Here is a 16,250-nt window from a genome sequence, read left to right as displayed (position 1 = left end):
TATAAGATGACAAAAACCTTAATTTTGAGGGCAGTGGGTTTTATAAAAAGATAACGTAAGTGATAATAACGAGTAATCTTCGTTAAGTCCGATCTCTCTCGAGATATGATACGTGATTACCCACTATTTCCCCACCCCTCTTTTAACTACCAAACTTTACTATCATCAAGTAATTATATACAAGTTATCGTGCCAAATTTCGTTTCTTAATCTTTACCCCATCTTCAGATATTAAATGAAATAGACGCAAACATATGCCTGCGCATCCACATGCATCCGCAGAATTTTTTTCCTTTTTTTGGGTTCAGCAGTCTGAAAAGGTGATTTGCTAAAATCTCATAGAGTCAAATTTGATACAGTTTCGACACTTTTCCTTGTTATGTATCTACTGGACATAACAGCCAGGAAAGTAAAACGGAAAAAAATTTGGGAATGTATACAGTATGTATGTGCGTGTCTGTGTAATTTTGACGGTTAAAGATCGATACGGTAGGGAGATAGAGGGGTCATGTGTCACTTCTCGAGAGGAGTCGAAGTAAATGAAGATTTTACTCGTTATTAACATTTGCGATTTTTTTTTAATGAAACTCATTTTTATTTTTGAAATTAAGCTTTTTGCAATTTTATAATAATTAATAATAGAATCATGTAACAGATGATGCCACACACAACTGTATTTATTAAGATTAATAATATAAAAGGTTATTTTTTAAAATAAAATCCCATAACAGCCGGGAGAGTTACAAAACTCTTAGCTGGATTTATTTATTTATAAGTGAAACAATGGATTGTTGCCTGGTAAAGCGGCTTTAATACAGATGGATCAGCAAACCAGTGAAATGAAACGGGCTACGTCATTGGTTTGTTTGCTATTATTAATAATGTTGCCAGACGTCCTTTGTTTTAGCTAAACTGCCCTTGTCATTTATTAAAACGAGAAACCAAACAATTTTCCTTTATTTTCATTTTTCAATGCCCGTGTTTGGTAATGGTAGTGACGGCTTATCACACCTGCATATGCCTATCCTTCCACGTATATCAATCTGTATACAGTGGTTCTTCAACGGAAAGATGTGGCTTATCATTAAGGAAAATTTTAAATTCTAAATTCTAAAATAAAATTCTCGAATATTTATAGTCAACACGAAAACTATAATTAAATGCTTCTATTTGACTTGACTTGTATCAGGTCCTCAAATCTTGCAACTCAAATTTCACTTTTAATTAAAATAGAAGAGTGAAACTTTGAAGACACAAATCTGATAAAAGGGCATTTTAATGATGTCTTGGGTGGCCCCAGACCAAAACTCGATAAACATAAACCAAATGTATGTAGAATTTAGTCAATAATATTAATTGGACATGGATAATTTTAGACGTATATATGTAAATGTTTTGTAGTGTTGTATATGGCAAAGATGACTCAACTTCCAACATACACTGTGTCCACTAGTGACCTAATAAATAAAACCGTTGAACACTGGTAATTGGTTGTGGGTTCGCGTCTAGTCAACCGGCTGGCTACATAGAGTTTTTCGGATTATTTTTTTTTTTACATATCTCATCTTCCATCCAGTTGTAGAAACCTGACAACCCTAGGTAATGACGGATCCAGAAATCTTTAGAAGGCGGTGCAAAGATGACTTACAAAATTTTTATTACCTGAGGTACCCGACTTTAATCGAGAAAAACACTCAAAAGTGGGATGCAGCTGCCTCCGAAAATCCGCCCCTGATCCTAGGTATTAGTAGCATACAAATTTGTTCTTACTAGTCGTATGAAGAACTTTTTTGTCATTTCTTTAATATCAGGAGACTTTTGAACTACCATATACGTGATTAAAGGGAGTTGCCAAAAGTACAATACTGTACACAACGAGAAGAGAGGGGATCAAATGTGGCTAAAAAACTATACATACAATTAATGGACTAAGGCTGCGTGAGTTTAATAAACAAATTTTTTCTGACTATCTACGACATTTTTACTTTTCCGGCTGTTATATAGAGGGAAAGTATGGCAATCTGATAAAATATGACCCATCATATTTTCACATTTTTGGACTTAGGACACCTTGAAACGTCGAGAAATGAAAAAAATCGATTTTTTTTTGTATGTATGTATGTTTGTGTTTATGGGGTATGATTTTGTTCATCCATTCACTATAAAGTTTAATAACTCCAGTGCTTTTTGTCGGAAAATTCTAAAATTTTGCAGAAAGATTTGTACGTTGCTTTTAAATTTTGGTGGTTAAAGGTCGAAAGATGGGGAGATAGAGGGGGGTCGTGTATCGAATGGGATCGGACTTAGTGAAGATTTTATTCGTTATTAGCATTTATAATCTTTAGGTAACTCATCTCTACCTTCAAAATTAAGCTTTAAAACTCGCGTTTGAAAATTTTGCTATTGAAACTCGTCATTAACGTTAGTACTGCTACTCTGATCATGAAAAATATATTTATATATTAATACTACTCAACTGACTATTTTGTATTTACTTAAGCGTTTAATTTGCACTAATTCCTTTATGAATTGTTTTTACACAAAATTATATTTTTATTACTTATTTTTGAATTCATAATTATTTTGAATTTTTGCTCTCTTAGGTTCGGGCCTAATGAGTCTAATGTGAAATCCACCACTTCATTCGGCCACCTTATAAGAACAAATTCACATATGTCACTAATACCACTAAAAATGTCCACGAAGACAATTTCTTGACACCCTTCGTTTCCTTCGTATGTAATGATATACTTTTCGCGATTCCCATCTCTCCTTTAAATTTCACACATAATAGATGGTACCACTGGTAATTTGTGGACGTTCTCATTCGCTTTTTAAATATAAGTTAGGTAATTATTGATAAATAGATCATTTTCACGTGATAATATAGTGTAACAGATTAATATATTTATTATTTGAAAATTCAAGTGATAAAAAGTTGAAAATTAATCAGTTGTATCAATATTATTTTAGTCAATTATATTTTAATATTTTTTCCAATTCTTAAATCTGTTTATTAAAAATCTAAAATTACATTACATTACTCAAAATTACATTTATTATGTCTTTCAAATTTAAAATCAATAAATCCTCGATTATTTAATTAACTGATGTCACATCTTATTTATATTCAACTAAATGTTAAACGTTCTTAAACGTTCTAGATTTGTTACTGCCATAGACGAAAGTGAAAAAAACACAATAGTAATTTATTGAAAAGTTTTATACATATGTAAAATATTAAATTTAATACGGAATACATATTGAATTGTTTATACAGAAACAGTTATCTCCGATTAGCTTAGATTATCATTATCATATATTATACATTAGATTATCATTATCATATATATAATATTAGATGATCATTATCATTTCAAAAACGCTCTTGAGATAATTTGCGTTTGTGAATTTTCAAAGTAAAAGAGAATTGTAGGTATGAATTTTTTTTCTTTAATTAAACTAATGAAATATGTAGTTTGGTTTATTTGGTTAAGGCAAAGCGACACATGGACGATGCCTCTCGGGAGGACTTATGTGGAAAACTGACCTTTATTTAGGTGTTAGTAACGTGGAAAAAAAAACGGAAAACTTCACGTGGCCACGTAGAGTTTTCCGGGTAATCAGTTTTTTTATCCACTCGGTTACTGGTGGGTCATGAATTATGTGAATAAAAAGACTACAACTTGAACACAAACTATATGGTGTATTTTCTCGGACACATGGCAAATTTCATCACTAATTTTTCTTCAGTTGATACGTGTATTAAGTTTTGTACACGTTTCGGGCTGTTGACGCCCCTCTTCAGCCAACTTTAAATCACAGATTTTTGCAAACATAAAATTGTTTTAAAACCTCTCTGTACATTAATTAATTTTTTATCATCTAGTCGATCTTTTTTCATCGAAGCCAGAGGTTCTATTGTACAAACGAATTCTTATTGGTTTTGTTGCGTATGACTGTATTCATTTACATAGTGATGTGGTAGATGGGCCACTTCGTGGCAATCTTCTGTTTATAGGCATTAATTTTTATTTTATTATTTTACATAAAAATAATTTACTTTTTAGTTTATATAGAAATAATTTACTTAGTTCCAATTTATAATATGCTGAGCCAATTTTCGTTTATTTTTATACTAAAGTTTTTATTTATACATTTCTTACTTTTTATAATTTCTATGCTTTCTTTAAACTTTCTTTTATATGTTTCTTTTTCTTTATGAAGGAATTCCACATTATCTTTATCTATTTTGCAATCGTTTAGAGTACAGTGGTCATGAAAAACGGAATTTATTCTATGATGTTTTAAGTCAGCTACATGTTCTTTTAATCTGACTCCCAATTTTCTTTTTGTTTCTCCTATATAGTGTTTATTATTGTTACAAGTACAAGGGATCTTATATACTACGTTTTTAGTTTCAGTTATTGCTTGTTGTTTTTCAATGGGTTGAGGTGTTTTAATCTGTTAGACAGTTTTTGGTATGACGGTGCAAGTTTAAAGTCTAGTTTTTTGATTTCTTTGTTAATTTCTTCGTATAGGCCTTTGATATATGGGAAAGCAGTATACTTCATATTATTTGCTTGTTCATTGTTATGTGGTATTTTTGGAGTATTTAATTTAATTTCCCATTTATTTAATAGTCGTTGCGGGTAGCCCGCTAAAAGAAATTTCTTTTTTAATTCAGCTATGTCCTTATGTATATATATCTTTTGACTTGTTCTATGTTTAATCTTAGAATATTCCATTTTAAATGTATTATATTTGATATGCAGTGGTATATTAGATTGATATCTTATTGTTATGTTTCCCGAACTTGGCTTCTTGAATGCTCGAAATTCTAAATTCTCGAAAAGAAAGCATAGAAATTATAAAAAGTAAGAAATGTATAAATAAAAACTTTAGTATAAAAATAAACGAAAATTGGCTCAGCATATTATAAATTGGAACTAAGTAAATTATTTCTATATAAACTAAAAAGTAAATTATTTTTATGTAAAATAATAAAATAAAAATTAATGCCTATAAACAGAAGATTGCCACGAAGTGGCCCATCTACCACATCACTATGTAAATGAATACAGTCATACGCAACAAAACCAATAAGAATTCGTTTGTACAATAGAACCTCTGGCTTCGATGAAAAAAGATCGACTAGATGATAAAAAATTAATTAATGTACAGAGAGGTTTTAAAACAATTTTATGTTTGCAAAATCTGTGATTTAAAGTTGGCTGAAGAGGGGCGTCAACAGCCCGAAACGTGTACAAAACTTAATACACGTATCAACTGAAGAAAAATTAGTGATGAAATTTGCCATGTGTCCGAGAAAATACACCATATAGTTTGTGTTCAAGTTGCAGAATAAGCACCGGCACGGTTTCATAAATACTACTGAATAAAAAGAAGCAAATGATCACATCAAATTAAAATATAAATTTGAATGTTTTATATAGAAATATTTTTATACGTTTTATATAGAAGATACATTATACTGAAATAATATGTAACAATAGATGAAATATTCATATTTTATGTGTAGGTAAGAATCAATGGAAAAATTATATGTGGAAAGAAGAAACAAGCTGAGTCTGAATAACGTTGACGGATTCCTTTTTACAGATAAATGTTCTGTTAAAAATTTTCGGCAGGCTCTTTCTTTTAAACCGAGAGCCAATGACATTATAATTGCGGGATATCCAAAATCTGGCACTACGTGGCTGCAATATATAATTTGGGAGATCATCAGTCGAAAAAAGACTTTTCCAAACGTGAATGAAATGAGATGGAAGGAGGTGCCACAATTAGAAATGGCCGGTACTGAAGAGTTAGAGAAAGTAAAAAGTTCTCGCTTGCTTAAAGTGAATCTTCCTTTTAATCTCACTCCATATCATCCATCTGTAAAATACATTTACGTAATTCGTAATCCATGGGATTGTTGCATTTCGGCTTTTAACTATTACAAACAAATAGACGAATGTTTTTCGGATGGTACGTTTGAAGATTACTTCGGATATTTTATAAAAGGCGAGACGACGCACGGAGATTATTTCGAGCATTTGTTGTCTTGGTATAGTCGTTGGAAGGATCCCAATGTACTTTTTTTGACATACGAAGAAATGAAACGAGACATTCGTAATGTGGTTTTAAAGATAGCAGCATTCGTAGGGAAAGAATATCAACAAGCGTTAAATAAGGATAACGAATTGTTAGAAGATATTCTTTGCCGATTGCATTTTCGATATATGAAGGAAAACTGTCCGTTTTATCTCTCCACGGATTCCGAAACGAAAATTAATTTCTTTCATACAGGCCGCGTAGGCCAATGGAAAGAATATTTTACGGAAGATCAGAATGCGATTTTGAAAAACAAATTTATTGAAAAATTAAAGAATACAGAAATAATCCGTATGTGGCAAAATTCAGATATTCCTTAATTATTTGATATGATCGTTACTTAACTTTTTTCCCCGAATATATGTATATCAACTATAAGTTGAAAAATAAATGAATGACAATAACAGTTAAAATATAAAGTTTATTTAATTTCATTAATTTTTACGAGTTTTGATTAGAATAATTTTTTAGTTATGTATATGCTTTTAGTTAACTTTATATTTTAAAAAATGAAATTTAGAAATTTGATTATTTGAGATAATTTATTGTCGTAACTAGTTACGATACTAGTTAATCGTGATAGAAAGCAGAAATATAGACTACTTATCATTCTGAAAATTTGAGCTTTATCTAGTGTACTAGTCTAATTCACTGATTTATTATTTTTACTAATTATATAGAAAATCGCGTCGTTTTATCTAATGAGCGGGTGAGTTTAAACAATATTTCAAATTCAATTTATCGAAATAATGAAAATTCTTTGAATAATTATAATTAATATGTGAGGCCCGGAAATAGCCCCCCAAAAGGGATATGTACAAGTTTGTTAAGTCAAACCCTAAGATTATAACTTATAAGTGTCGAGTCGGCGACACCGGACTTTGATGTCGACGCTCATAAAGAGTAACGGGAAAAACAAAATTTTAGGCAAAGAAAATTTAGAAAGAAAAATATTAAAAATTTAAGACGCAGTTTAGAAAGCAAAACGAAACTAGAAAGAAAAAAATATCAAAATGAGCGTAGGTGTCATAGTCAACAATTAAACGCGATCATAGTCTAAAAGACGGTGTCGGGTAAACCTTCTCTTGTCGACCTTTCCTGCGACCTAACGAAGCTCCATTTACACCTGGAGACAGGTGGGATACCAATTGGGAAGCGAGGAGGAGAAGAGTTAGCCAATTAGCGATGATTCGATCCCGAGAAAATTTTAAAGCCTCCGATGTCAAGGACAGAAGGGCTTCCTCTAGACTACCTGTTGTGTTCTTTACCTCCAATAGTGGTGTTTCCGTTCATCTTTTGTGCACTGTCTCTTCAGAATTTCGAACTTTTAACAACGACGTTGCTACGAGGCCCCTCCAACGTAGGACCAGACCGAAACTGAAAACAACCTAAAGCTCTGAACTCAAGGACCATTGCTAAATTTATGTAAGCATTTTCGACTAAAATAAACGGTTTCTATGTGAAACGCTTGTTTTTCTGCCTCTTCAAGACCGCCACCCACATGCGTATAGCCCTTAGCCATCCCGACGGTTGGGAATAAAAACTCCCCCCATTTCGGCGAACTTACAATAATTATAAATTAATTTGTAAATGTCGACCGTAAAAATGTGTCTTTAGGCCTTTATATACAGGGGTGAATCCTGACCAAAATTTTTTGGTATGCTGAAAATTATAATAAGAGTAATAGGCATATCTCTAGCACTAAACAATAGGCAGAAACGTTATTTGGTGTGAATAAAAATGTGTGGACTATCATAAAGCCCATCATATCTACACATAAGATATATTATAATGAAAAAGTATTAAAAATTTATGATAATAATTCAAATTTTGTGGGCCCTTGACACTGGAGATTCAGGGCTTAAGCCCTATTAATCTCTTGTAGATCCGCTCCTGTACGTCATGCGCGCGCACTTGTTTGCTGTGGGAAACCTCCACACGAGCAAGCGATGGAGTTCCCGCAAGCATGGCACTGACTTACAACGGCTAATCGCTAGCTGTCAATATTTTGGCAGCTTATTCTTCTGCTTGTTGTACAGGTTTAACGTTTATTCTCATATAAAAAGTATAATAATTCGCCTCTGCTTATATATATATATATACACATACAGTAAGATCCCGCTTAACGCTGCCTCGATTAACGCTGATTCGATATAACGCAGTCTGCTCGAAGCCTTAAAAAAAGCTCAAAATTTACGCTGTCAATATTTAGCCGTTCACGTTTTGGCTGAATACGGCCGTCGTATTCAGCCAAAACGTGAACGGCGGACCTTCGAGCGCCGCCATCTGGCAATTCTATAGGTTGATAATGGCGTTCGCTACGTCTAGCATGGCGAGTAGAAGATCGGTTTAAACTTCTTTATTTTTTTGTGTTTGTGGTTAAAATTATGACGTATTTTATTAAAATAATGAATATTTAAGCATTTACGAATAATATTGAAAAGAAACAGACGATTTTAATCCAGAAATTATTTAATTATTCAACTTTTTAGCGAGTGATGCGAAGTGCGTATAGAATTTACATATATTTGTCTTCATAATAACTTATCTTAAGGTAGGTTTGTTCTTCCACGGCATATTCTACCATCAACAGCGTAATACGTTTGTAAATTTTCCAAAAATTAATTTTCCGAGCTACATTCGAATTTACATAAGCCACTGCTTTCCTCGACAAAAGTATGAGGTAGTGCTATCGTCCGATCGTACGGTAGGAGACACAACGCTAATTAAAAATAATTATTTAGTATTATTAAACATCCTATAAATATTTTAAAACAGTTTAATTCGTTTATTTACCTTCGCTGGTAACCCTCTATGCTAAATGTATCCGCCATTTTTTAAACAAATTTCTCGTGAGTCAATGCTCGATGTTCACTGAGTCACGTGATACTGTGAACGAGTGCCGCAAGGTCTTTTACTTGGACTTAAAATGTCAAACGTGTACTTCTGCTTGTTGTACAGGTTTAACGTTTATTCTCATATAAAAAGTATAATAATTCGCCTCTGCTTATATATATATATAAGCAGAGGCGAATTATTATACTTTTTATCTATGTTATTTATTTTATTTATTCTTATCGGGATCTTACTGTAAGATCCCGCTTAACGCTGCCTCGATTAACGCTGATTCGATATAACGCAGTCTGCTCGAAGCCTAAAAAAAGCTCAAAATTTACGCTGATTTAAATTATATATGAATCAATGAAATACCGCGATAATATGATTATTTACGAACACGAACCAATCGGCAAAAGGTGGCAAAAAGGTGCACTTTCTTTAAATCTATGTTTGTTTGGTGCAATTTTGGAAAAAAAATATAACATCATGGATGCCATAGTCATTATCGACTTCGCTTGGCAAGAATTAACTGATAAATACACGAACGAAGTGTGAAAGAAGTTATGGCTGAAGGAGGCCAAGAATTCTCAACGAGAAGAGGCTATCGCTGTATTGTTAGGTTGACAATTTGGTCAACCTAATCGATATAGCAGGACTAGGAGACGTGCAGGATATTGAGGAGTTACTGCAGGTTTCTGGTGAGAACCTTACCAACGACGACCTTCAAAAACTGGCAGAACAAGGAATTCGTGTAGAACTGGAAAATAGTGATTCTGAAAACGAAGAGCCCAAAGAATTTCTCTACAGATTTCCTTAGTAAAAGTTTGGTAACGATAACAGAAATCGTTGATCAAATGGTAGCGAATGATCTAGATTTTGAAAGGAGTGCAAAAGCGAGAGGAGGCGTTTTTGGATGCGATCTCCCAATACCGACATTTGCTTAAGGAAAGAAAGAGAAAGCGACAAATGAAACTACACAAAAAACAAGAATTTCAGAAGAGCCAGAACCTTCGTCACAAAAAATGAACTTTACATTTCTGTGTGTGTATATGTTTATGTGTTTTTAACATATATTATTATGCAAATTAATATAAAAATAAAAAATTTAATATAACTTAAAAAAAATAACTTAAAATTAAAGTAAAATCTGTTTATTTTTGGTTGGTGTCCCCCTTTTCCTATTTACTCTGTGTTAAAATGACCTCGTTTAACGCTGTTTCGTTTAGCGCTTTGTCGTCTAGGAACGTATCTCCCGCGTTAAGCGAGGTCTTGCTGTAACATTGAAGTTTAAAAATTGTAGACCTTGATTCTATAAACAAAATATACAAATAAGCTATAATCGGTATAGGGTCTGAATGAAAGTAATCAATTTATGAAGTATATCTTACTGAGATTTTTCAAGAAATTAATTTATTTCTAATTTCGGTACATCAACAACAATTTATATAATTTATTTTTTGTAGAGTATATTAAGGAAACGGAAATGCAACATTATACAATATATTTTAAATGTTGAAATTGTGTTCGAATCTCTCAATGGTCCCAATCCCATTATAAAGTGCAACTTAAAATTATTTACTTTTCAAACTATGAATAAATACAAAAATGAACATACGAGCCGTTTATTTTGAAAGTGATAAGTCCATTTTTTTTTTTTTTTTTTTTTTTTTTTTTTGGGAGATATTTAAGAGCCTGCGTTTCAATGGATTTAAAAATATTGGTATTTAATAGACAAATTTACGTATTTTGTGTTGCTAGATAGTGTAAATTTGTCATCCAATAGTGTTTATCTATTGTTGGCTGAAGAAATTGAAGATTTTGTGATATTCAAATAAAGTTACCTCACTCAAAATTAATGAATTATTGTAAACGTTAACGGATAATATTTCAATTCAATCAGCTTTATTTTTTAATAGCCTTTTCAGTTTTATTTAGGGTTTACATGATAAACAGGACGCATATATGTTAATAAACCTATCATGTCCTTATATTTTTCTGATATAATTGGCCTAGTTTTTTTATACAAAGAATATAACTTCTATTATATCCATAAATTTCTCTATCTTCTTCGTTGTGACGATAAATCGAGAATTTTGAATGACTTTTACACTCCTATAACTTATGTACACTATTTGAATCGAATGGGAAATACCCGAATATTACGTAATTCTTGCATTTTTACATGTTGCCAGTATTGCTAAATTTTAACGTAGCTAAATTATACAGTAAAATATTTGGCTATCGTAATAATTTCGATCCAAGATGAACTTGTACCACTTTCAAAATAAACATGTTTGTAATATCGTTAGTCATCAGAATTTCTATTGTCAAAATATTAAGGATTTTGAATTATTTCGACTGTAGATTGTTTACAGATAAAAAGATCGTATTAAATTTTATCTATTGTTATTGTAACCTTGATTTTTTTCAAAAATGGACTTTCCCACTTTCAAAATAAACGTCTCCTACATTGAAGAAAATCAGCAAATTCGAAGAAATCGTGTAACAGAAGAAGAAGAAATCTTGGATAAATATGAATGTATTGTAGCATTATTATTATTTAAATTTTTTTTATCTTAATATAAATTTAATTTTTAAAAAATGTTACACAAAAATAAAATAATTATAAAAATAAAATTTTGAATTATAACTGCTTGATTGAAATTCGAGGAAATTTTCTTATTTTTTACTTAGTATTATAAAATGAAGATAATAAAATAAAACTTTTTATAGTTCATCCATTATATCTACATCGATAATACATTAAAGTAAATTTATATATTTAATTTTATTTAGTCACAAGCTATTAGATACACTAATCTACGTTATCTAAATTTATCTCTGTGTCTTTGGATAATGATGTCGTAATGTAAGTATAAGCTATTGTTCGATAAAAACAAAATCTTCTTGGATATTAACAATTTGACATCAGTTGTAAGTAATTAAAATACATTTCATTTTAATATATTAAATAATAAATTATATTGACATAATGAAATAAATGATATAATAATTTAGTTCAACAAAACTTCAATTTTCTTGTATAGTTATTTCAATGGATATCTCTAGAATAAAGGAGAAAAATTTGAAAGAAAAAGAAAGAAAGTTAAAATTACAGAATGCGAACGGTTTACTATTAACAACTGTATTATCGATTAAAAATTTTCAGCAGACTATTTCTTTCGAATTGCAACCGAATGACGTTATCATCGGAGGTTATCCAAAATCTGGAACGACATGGACACAGTATATCGTATGGGAGATCATTAATGAAGGAGCTCCACTTCCCAGTGTAAACGAAATGTGGTATAAAGAAGTTCCTAATTTGGAAATGGTTGGTACTGATTGCCTTGAGAATATAAAATATCCTCGTTTATTTAAAGTTAGTTTACCATTTAACTTTACTCCATATTGTTCTTCTGCTAAATATATTTATGTGTCTCGCAATCCTTGGGACTGTTGCATTTCGGCTTACAACCATTTCTCGCAAGTAGACGCAGGTTTTATGAACCTTACATTCGACGAATATTTTGAATGTTTCATTAACGGTGAGGTGTCTCATGGAGATTACTTCGATCATCTATTGTCTTGGCATGTTCATTGGGACGATCCCAATTTTTTATTTCTTACTTACGAAGATATAAACAGAGATACCAAAAACGCAGTTTTAAAAATTGCTAAATTTTTAGGAGAAAAGTATTATAAAACTTTAACTGGTAATAAAGAAATGTTTGAAAATATACTCAGACAACTCGAATTTGAACATATGAAGCAGAGTTGTATCCTAGAAAGATCAAATTATTCCGATAATGTCGATTCAAAGAATGAAATTAAATTTTTCAGATCAGGAACGATTGGTCAATGGAAACAATATTTAACAGAAAATCAAAAAGAAAAATTAAAACAGAAATTTATTAAAAAACTAAACGGAACCAACATGTTTTCTATGTGGAAAAATTCTGACATATTTCTTAATGAATGAAATAAGATCTGGACTATCATTAGGATCATTTTAATTTATAATTAATAGTTTACCTTGACAATAAGGAGAAAAACAATATCGACCTTAAACATTCTTTTTCAAATGTCATTTCTGTATTTTCTATTAAAATGACCGGTTCAACTAAATTTATATGAAACGTAATTTTGTTGTAGACACTACTGTAGTATCTTGTTGTTTGCAAGCCTGTTAAAGTTAAAAAATAATTTTATATTAAATTGCCAAATAAAATTGTATTCATACACATAAAATACACAAATTTTTTTAAATCACATACACTAGTATTACGTGTAGAATTTATCTCGCAATCGAAGCAGTAAAAAAAAAATTAATTTGAAATTTTACGATTAATTTGTCTGTATGATTGCGTTTATTCCGGTTTCTTTTAATAGGGAATAGCTATTGTTTGCCAATTGGTGTGAAAAGCTATAGGTATTTTGGTGTTTAGCCTAATTGAAAAATCGAATAAAAAACAAAATTTGTGCAAATAATAAATTTATTAATTTTTTCTTATAATAAATCAGAGGAGGGACAATTGTAATTCATTTAACTAGCATTGAAATACTTTGTTTAAACATATCCTATTATATAAATTGGTTTTTATCGCATTACTTTTACTGTATTATATCTTGATGATGGCAGCATGAACAGTTGAAAACGTTGATTTTCTTAATAAAAATTGTTGCCGGTAAATTCTTTCACAGTTTGTCATCATTACGAGTTAAAATATTTGTTATATAAACTGTAGTATTCTATTTTTGTACTCATCTCTCCTTTATGACTAGCAGAAAACTTTCGCAAATTTTTTTCATTGATTTAAATGGGACATAAAACTATTTTATGACCACTTCCAATTGTGACCATATGTTTTGGTGTCTTCCATATAGGCTAAATCAACTTCTGATATGTGACCATTTGCACAAGTCTAGGTATACAGTTACTTCTGTTTTAAGTAGTGGCGGATTAAGACCCTCTGGGGCTTCTAGGCACTGAAAATGAAAGCCTGCCTACAGCATAAACTAATGAGAATTATTAGAATATAATTATTTATAAATTATGATATATAATTGCAATGATAAATCTGTTTTATTTTTTTCCAATTTTGGAACTTCGAGGCCCGGGTCTAAGCAAGTGAAATAATTCGGAAACAGTACCGTATTGCCTCGCATGTCAAGTGGGCAATCCAGCACTGTTTCCGAGAATGCTATTATGATTATCTATAACCAGTGAAATTTAAGGCTTACAACCAATCCTCTTATTACTGTAGACTCTACAGTGTAAAGAATACAGTAATAAGAGGATTAAGATGGCTGGTTACTGTTTTGGCGAATTATATTCGTTAATACAACTGTAAAAAACCATAAATTCCAGCACAAATTCGTTAATAACTAGCGTTTGACCTTGTTCAAAAGCCTTTATCAGGCTACATTACTTCGAATATCAAAGACGCTGACAGAACGTCTACATAGACGTTCTGTATTGATTGAATTGATTGATTGAAAGCTATTAATGACATTAAAAAGTGTTTGACAAAACAGTAACTTTATCATTCACAAAAAATAGTACTATTAAAACTTAGTCTTTAATTTACTTGCTTAAATTATCTTAAATTTTGAACAAACATCCTTCTGGTCTTTATAATTTGTTACAAATTCTGTAATATTCTAGATTGAAATAAGGTTAAAAATGGGATTAAAAAAGTAACACCCCCTCTGTTTTATGCCCGTTTTCTATACGATTTTCTTCGAATTTGGTCAAAAATAGATTTACTAAATAAGTTATATTTAGTTGCTTACGCTATTTACTTTTTATTTCTATTGCCATAAATTTTTTGAGGATGATTTGTCAAATATATATTCGATCATCTCAACACTTCACATCTTAGGTACTGTACAAACATAATTAAAGAGAGATGTTTCACGCTCCATGTACCACGCTCATCTATGTAATCCGGATGGCGGCGATCGTAATCTCATTGTAAGTGAATATTTGCCATAGAGTGAGCCTTATTTTATTATGGAGACATAAAGTAATTTGATTGTATGTCGAATTAATCGTAAATCGAAGGTCCACTGAACTCACATTTCAAATTTTTTATAATTATGATAACTTATAAAGAACCTATTTCGTATAGCCAAAAAGTTATCTCTTGAATTTATCTTTCTGCTATTGAAAGATCAAATTTTTCGAGAAAAGTATGATAAACTTAATTTTTTTAGAAAAATTGGAGAATTTAGCCTTTCATATTAACAAAAACCTAAATAATAATGTCGAAAAACCTCTCATATAAATTTCTTAAATTCTTTGATGATAAATTTAGGTGAAGAATATAAAAAATAAAATAAATGAAAATGATAAAATGGACACTAAAAAAATACATTAAGGATCACCATGAATTTAAAACATAATAATAATAATAAATAAAATAAAATAAATAGAAAAATTTTAACAAGCAATTTTTGTTTAAATAATTATTAATAATTTGCTTTCAACAGTTATTAACAATTACACATTAACACAAAATTAAATTAAGATTTTTAAGTGTATAAATTAATTTTAGAGTGATTATTTCTTATTAAAACTTTATAATACACGTTAAAAACGTAATTCTCAATATATATTGTAAAATAAATATAATTTTTTTTATTTAATATATAAAACTAATCGTATCTTTTTAACTTTCGACTTATTCAATTAAATGTACTGTACAGTACGAGATAATGCATTTACGAACTTGGGTTAATTTCTAGTGAAATTATAATGACTAATATATATTATTCATTATAAATACTATTCATTATAATACTAATAAATAATATATATAAATATACAGATTCAAATATCACAAAGTATAGTGACTCCGTAAATAACGTGAGTTCATTATCGATCAGTAATCTCATAAAACCGTTTATTCCAATTAGGTTGCTAAGATGCGAATTGGATTTTATACCAAAATTTCGGCTACTATGCAGAAAACAAATATATGATTATTTTAAATGACTAATTGTTTTAATAACAGCATTGTAGAAAAATTGTATAAGCTGTATGTTTTTCATGAAAAATAATATTTTTACCTAAAAATAATATATAAATGATAACATTTTAATATTTTGAGTTAAACTTGATCATTATAATGAATATTTCATCATAAATAAGAATTTAAATTTTATTTTTATTATTTCAAAATTTTATAGATACCGATTATAACTTATTACATAAATATGAGATAAAAAAATTAATAATAGTTATAAATTTAATGGAAAATAATGTCGAAATGAAATAGTAAATTATTAAA

The 16,250-nt window shown here is 30.1% G+C and overlaps 2 protein-coding genes across 2 annotated transcripts; both read left to right on the top strand.

Moving 5' to 3' along the window:
- Nucleotides 1–5,527: 5,527 nt before the first annotated feature.
- LOC136981281 (sulfotransferase ssu-1-like) lies at nucleotides 5,528–6,437 on the top strand. Its single transcript, XM_067277584.1, has one exon. It carries the CDS (start codon nucleotides 5,553–5,555, stop codon nucleotides 6,435–6,437), a length of 885 nt encoding a protein of 294 aa, XP_067133685.1. The 5' UTR covers nucleotides 5,528–5,552.
- Nucleotides 6,438–11,808: 5,371 nt separating this feature from the next.
- On the top strand, nucleotides 11,809–13,247 carry LOC136981238 (sulfotransferase 1C2-like). Its single transcript, XM_067277515.1, has 2 exons — nucleotides 11,809–11,889; nucleotides 12,003–13,247. The coding sequence occupies exon 2, from the start codon at nucleotides 12,011–12,013 to the stop codon at nucleotides 12,935–12,937; it is 927 nt and encodes a 308-aa protein (XP_067133616.1). The 5' UTR covers nucleotides 11,809–11,889; nucleotides 12,003–12,010; the 3' UTR covers nucleotides 12,938–13,247.
- Nucleotides 13,248–16,250: the final 3,003 nt, after the last annotated feature.

Source organism: Centruroides vittatus, unplaced genomic scaffold, assembly GCF_030686945.1.
Source record: "Centruroides vittatus isolate TY-2023 unplaced genomic scaffold, ASM3068694v2 contig_749, whole genome shotgun sequence".
NCBI lineage: Eukaryota > Metazoa > Arthropoda > Arachnida > Scorpiones > Buthidae > Centruroides > Centruroides vittatus.
The sequence above is the reverse complement of the archived record's forward strand: the minus strand, read 5'-3'. Positions and strand labels throughout refer to the sequence as shown.